Raw genomic sequence first — 6,067 nt, forward strand, 5'->3', positions numbered from 1 at the left:
GTTTCAAGTTTTATTAGTCATTTATTAGTCACACGTATACTTCGTCCACAAAATGCTTACTTGCATACGCACCATTGTTCTTAGCTAGTCAAAGGTCACTCACTTGGGCTTCTGTGGTAGCCAACCATTACCCACTTTGCATTTTCTGCCAGTGAGCTATTAACGTTAACTTAGTTTGATTTCCAATGGTGGAAAAAGTACCCAATGGTTATACTTGAGTAAAAGTAATAGAAAGTTACTCAAGTAAAAGTTAGTCACCCAGTAAAATACTACTTGATTAAAAATCTAAAAGTATTTGTTTTTAAATATACTTAAGTATCAAAAGTAAATGTAATTGCTAAAATATACTTAAGTATTAAAAGTAGTGAAAATATATATATATTTTTTGTTGAGATAGCCTGGGGCACACTCAGACATTATTTACAAATTATGCATGTCTGTTTAGTGAGTCCACCAGACCAGAGGCAGTAGGGATGACCGTGTGTTCTTTTGATAAGTGTGTGAATTTCACAATTTTCCTGTCCTGCTAAGAGTTCAAAATTAAATAAGTACTTTTGGTTGTCATGGAAAATATATGGAATACAAAGTACAATACTTTCTTTAGGAATGTAGTGAAGTAAAAGTAGTCAAAAATATAAATAGTAAAGTACAGATACGCCTAAAAACTACTTAAGTAGTACTTTAAAGTATTTTTACTCAAGTACTTTACATCACTGTTGATTTCAGATCAGATTTTGCCAGTGCTCCATCTGTGGTGTTTGATTCTTGTAGCATTCTGATGTCAGGGTTTTGTCTTTTTTTAAGTCTTGAGAAATGTGAATTATTTTTTGTGGAAATTAATTACTGAATAAAATGAATGTGTATGTGGTTATCCAAGTATTTTTATGCCTCTTGAATCGATGCTTGAGGAGAGAGAACATTTTGAATAGATGTCAGTTTGAATAAATTTTCAAGTTATCCATGCCCCATAGGCTGCCCTTTCCACATGGAGCTCAAGGATCTAGCAACAACAAAAAACTATGTTTCCCATAATCAACTAGTGCACCAAACTGGCGTGACTTGACGCTTCGTGTGTGTTGGTGACGGTGGCACTGGCAGCGCAAGCGTTGTTGGTCAGTGTGAAATGCTGGGAGTGCCTCACAAGACAACAAATATTCCCGAATAAATCTGTTGCTTTATATCGGAATAACGTTGAAGTAAACCAAGAGACTTCTGACATTCTGAAATCGTAGTGACTCAAGTAATTTCGCGTGAACCTCTAATTGTTTGCCTCGACAGCATTGCTTTGACGGCCTGTTGCTTGCTAGCTAACGCAGGAAATCCTCTAACGTTAGCTAGCTGGTGGACTAATTTGATCTGTGTGCCGAGGCGAGAAAAAAAAGGAGCTGGTACTGTTTCTTTTTTGTAGTTTTCGTAGTTATACAACTCAAACCCGTTTATCAAATGGGTTCATGAACTATAATGGCGGATTTAAAACATCGTAACAGTCTGACTTCTTCCTTAGCTAGTTAGCCTAGCTAACTACTTATTCCACAGTGCTTGCTTACCAGCAAGCTGAAGACGTTTATCTAGCTAGCGTTTGCTGGTTGAAGATCTGGGAATTTTTGGTATGATTTCTAAAGTCAAGTAGCTATTTACTAATTGGGAAGTTAAATTGTATGTAAACTTCGAGGATGACACCGTTCAATGTCAATTGAGCGTAATTGGCATGTTGCTAAATGTGTCGGCTAGCTTGCTAGTAAGTTATCTAACGTTTGCCCAACTACTCTTATCTAATCAGAAACAAGGTAACTTCAGCAAAGTCCATAGCAAGGTAGGAAAGTTGCTCCAAGTGTTTTGAACAGTGAGACCATAAGGTTGATTTAAACCATTAATTAGCATTGATTATTCAAATTATTTCCCGGATGAATCTTCACTATAGAGAGTGGATGTTGTCTGGTTCCGCTGATTTCGTTTGTTATTCTTGGCACTGCTAAAAAAATAAGAAAAAAAAGGCCAGCACGTGAGAAGTTGCGGGTCAGACAAACTTACTCATCGGCCCTTGCTCAAGACTAACAGACAACACAATGAATCGCTATCTGCCAGTTGCACGACAGCACTTCTTTGGCGCATTAGCCAATACGAGCGTTGTGGTGAAGTCCATAAGTGCCATAGTGCTCCTTCTGTACCTGCTCTCATGGGCAGTTGACACTCCATATGCCCTGGGCGTGACACCTGGCTACCTCTTCCCCCCTAACTTCTGGATCTGGACCCTGGTGACCCATGCCGTGGTGGAGCAGCATGTGTGGGGAGTGGCAGCCAACGTGGGGACTGTTATGGCCTGTGGCCGTCTGTTGGAGCCTCTGTGGGGCGCCTTGGAGCTGCTCATCTTTTTCACTGTGGTCAACATCTCTGCAGGCCTCCTGGCTGGCCTCTCCTACTTGCTCACGTATGTCGTCACCTTCGACCTGGACTACCTGTTCGCGGTGCGTGTCCACGGGACACCAGCCTTCCTCGGGGGGGTGTTGGTGGCCCTTAAGCAGACCATGGGGGATACGACGGTGCTGCGGGTTCCCCAGGTGAGGCTCAAAGCTGCCCCGGCGCTGGTCCTCCTCTGCTTTTCCCTGCTCTGCCTCTCAGGCCTGCTGGAGAGTGCCGCCCCACTGGCGGCCTACAGCTTTGGCGCCCTGGCAGGCTGGGTCTACCTACGCTTCTACCAGAGGCATAGCCGGGGCCGTGGTGACATGTCAGATCACTTTGCCTTTGCCTCCTTCTTCCCTGAAGTGGTACAGCCGGTGGTGGGGCTGCTGGCTGGCCTGGTGCACGCAGCCCTGGTGAAGATCAAGGTTTGTAGGAAGATGGTAAAGCGCTACGACGTGGGGGCACCTTCCTCCATCACCATCAGTCTGCCAGGGACGGACCCCCAGGACGCAGAGAGGAGGAGGTGAGTGCTCTAGAGGCCCAAATAAACACAAACACAGGCATCCATTTACCAAGAGTTGTTTACCTCATGCTTCATTTTCTGGTTGACACACTTGCAAGCTATCATACTCATGTCCTTGTTTACATAGACGGCAGTTAAGCCTACATACTGTATCATCACACATCATTTTGTGTTGCTGCCTTGCTATGTTGTTGTCTTAGGTCTCTCTTTATGTAGTGTTGTGTTCTCTCTCATGTCGAGGTGTGTTTTGTCCTATATTTATGTTATTATTACTTGATTTTTGATTTAAATCCCAGCCCCTGTCCCCGCAGGAGGTCTTTTGCCTTTTGGTAGGCCATCATTGTAAATAAGAATTTGTTCTTAACTGACTTGCCTAGTTAAATAAAATGATGATTGTCTTACAGGCAGTTGGCGCTGAAGGCCCTAAACGAGCGACTGAAGAAGGTGGAGGACCAGTCGACCTGGCCAAGCATGGACGATGAAGACGACGACAATGAGGATGAAGTTCGGACCGACACTCCCCTGCTCTTGGGACAGGAGAGAACGACGCCAGCAGGGGGTTCTAGCGGCTCCCAGAACACCACAGGACAGGAGTCCAGCATCATCAGCTTTGAAGACGCCCCCTCCCGCTCATAACAGACACACTGATACACACTCAGTCATGCTTAGTTTTGACTAGCAAACACTACAGTGTCTACACATGCACACATTAGCCCTAGCAGTTTGACACATTGTCAACATTGTCAGGCCTATCAGTTTTACAGTCTGACTCCCCAAAGTTGTACACAAATACCATCACGGACCCACCCTCATATGTTCATTGAAACGTTAATGCAATGTACAAACATATTGGTTGGACTCTCCCTACCTACCACTTTGCGTCTCTCCTGAATAAAGTATTGAATGGGTGCACAAAGTGTTTCGTAAAGCTCTTTTGCCCCAAAAGACAGCTGCTCCACACCTGCTACTCGTCTGGCTCCCAGATTTTGTGACTGAGACACTTGGACTGGAGCAGAGACTCTTGGCAAACTCCCCATCTGTTGCTATGTGTTACTATTGTCCCAGAGTAAGCTTTCAGCAGACGGACTGAGATTCTCAGCGGTTTTCTAGGTCATCCTTTTGTCCTGATGGGTGTTTAATTTTCAAGGTCAAATACGTCTTTTCTCTGGTCCCCATCACTGAAAGACTGAAATTAATCTAGGTTTACCCCACAGCTGTTTTACCGCTGTTAGATCTTCTGTTTTCAAATGTTTCCTACATTTGTGGGAAACCTGATCATTTGACAAGTTGCTCTGTGGATGATGATGTGTTTCCTGTACCTGTTTTGAGGGGTTTACTTTTGCTCTGAATACTTGAGGTGATTTTCAGAATATCAACTACTCTGAGTCAGAGTTGGATTACTAGATGGGGAACCATAGCCATAATAGAATAAAGGGAATGTGGGTGTGTCTTCCTCTTTGTTCATACTGTTGATTTGAGTTCTGTCAGAATATTTAGTTCTGGACAGAAAGTTTTGTGTGTGTTTGGATTTAGGTGAATGAGTGTGTAACTGGGAGAGGGAGAGCACTAGATTGTTTACACAGTGGCTCCCTGTAATTTCTCACTGGTTTGCCCTGATAAAGTTCAGCAGCTTTTGACAGTGACAGTAATAGTCACTGATGCACTCTTGACAGGCTGCCTTCTCCCTAAGGAACATTTTGTCAATCTCTTGTTTGTTTCTTTGGCTACGTTCCCACAGGTAGTCCTATTCACTTTTTCTTCCACTAATTGGTCTTTGACTAATCACAGATATTTTTCAGAGCTGACCTGGTTGGTAAAAACGCAGCTTTAGACAGGCAGCCCAATTCTAAACTTTTTTCTCACTAATTGGTCTTTGGACCAATCAGGTCAGCTCTGATGTGAAAAGATCTGATGTGATTGGTCAAAATACCAATTAGTGGAAAAATATCAGAATTTGGATGCCTGTCTAAACGCAGCCTTGATGCAGCTTTTCTAGTTTCTCTTTCTTCCCCTTATTAATCTGTCTCAATGTTGGTTAAGATAAGAACTACACTCTTAATCTAACACACAATGTATTTATGAGGTTTGTTAATGCTAGTGGCAGTACCTGTTTGTGTGGATTGACTGGAAATGTTTAGGTGTGGTGAATGATGGCAATACTGATGCAGTTCTGTTTAATTTGTTGGTGGTGACTTCAAGGCTTGGTTTTCAGATATTGTCCGTGCACAGGACAGTTTTCCCTGATTTCCACTATTGGTGTGTTTCTTTCTACTGTGGCCATTGCAGATTCCTCTTTAGTTTCTGATCTATTTGTTTATCTCTATATGAAATAAAATATGATTGTATGACGTAACAAAAAATTGTCTTTTTGCAACACTGGGTAGGTAGTACTAATAGAGCACATGTTAGCTGATATTTATTTAGGCTGCCACTAGATGGAGCAGTTAGCACAGTATGTGATACTCTACAGCTGTTTCGTTGTATGTCATGAAGGGCTTTGAACTGACAACCTTTTCCCAGGGGTACTCCACGTTGCCTTATTTAGGTGACTGTGACTTAGATTGGAATGCCTAATAGAAATAAATAATTTATCTAGCTTGACTTATATTTGTGATAAGGGTAGCTCAAATTCAAATGATTACCAGCCTACATTAAAACATGTTTTTACCAAGACACAGATAACAGTTAACATAAATCAACATGAGTGTACTGTATTTTATATTGCATTTAAAAAATGCTTATCCAGACTTTTTTAAATGGGTGTTACCTATATTTTAGATGACGATTCAGGCTTTCCAGGATGTAATTGGACTTCAATTTGCATATATAATGAATGACAAGGGTTCATATTTTAAATTATATTTAAAAGTGATTAGTAATTTACACAGTTGTGTAATGCCAGAGACCAGTAACACTTAAAACTAGGAACAATAACACCAGTGACAAATCTGTAGACAAGATGGCATAGCTAAAATGGAGGCCACAGTCGCTCAAACCACACTTCTTAAATTCAAAATAAATCACTTAATCATGTGATTTGATCAATTATTTTAAAACAATGTCCTTTCCCTTACTATAAACTGTGTAACACCAGTGACACATCTTAAGGCCTCACATCAAATTAATCATCCAATTCCTAACGTG

At 41.8% G+C, this 6,067-nt stretch overlaps 1 protein-coding gene across 1 annotated transcript; it reads left to right on the plus strand.

Annotated features, from left to right (window-relative positions):
- The first annotated feature begins 1,048 nt into the window (after positions 1-1,048).
- LOC112222096 (transmembrane protein 115) lies at positions 1,049-5,276 on the plus strand. Its single transcript, XM_024384710.2, has 2 exons — positions 1,049-2,923; positions 3,328-5,276. Exons 1-2 carry the CDS (start codon positions 2,067-2,069, stop codon positions 3,557-3,559), a joined length of 1,089 nt encoding a protein of 362 aa, XP_024240478.1. The 5' UTR covers positions 1,049-2,066; the 3' UTR covers positions 3,560-5,276.
- Positions 5,277-6,067: the final 791 nt, after the last annotated feature.

The sequence above is a fragment of the Oncorhynchus tshawytscha genome, linkage group LG22 (genome assembly GCF_018296145.1).
Source record: "Oncorhynchus tshawytscha isolate Ot180627B linkage group LG22, Otsh_v2.0, whole genome shotgun sequence".
Classification (NCBI taxonomy): domain Eukaryota; kingdom Metazoa; phylum Chordata; class Actinopteri; order Salmoniformes; family Salmonidae; genus Oncorhynchus; species Oncorhynchus tshawytscha.

Excerpts from the sequence above, each read along its gene's own strand:
- LOC112222096 (XM_024384710.2), top strand. The coding sequence starts at position 2,067 with ATGAATCGCTATCTGCCAGTTGCACGACAGCACTTCTTTGGCGCATTA. Across the intron at positions 2,924-3,327 it reads CAGGACGCAGAGAGGAGGAG|GCAGTTGGCGCTGAAGGCCC; the intron begins GTGAGTGCTCTA and ends ATTGTCTTACAG.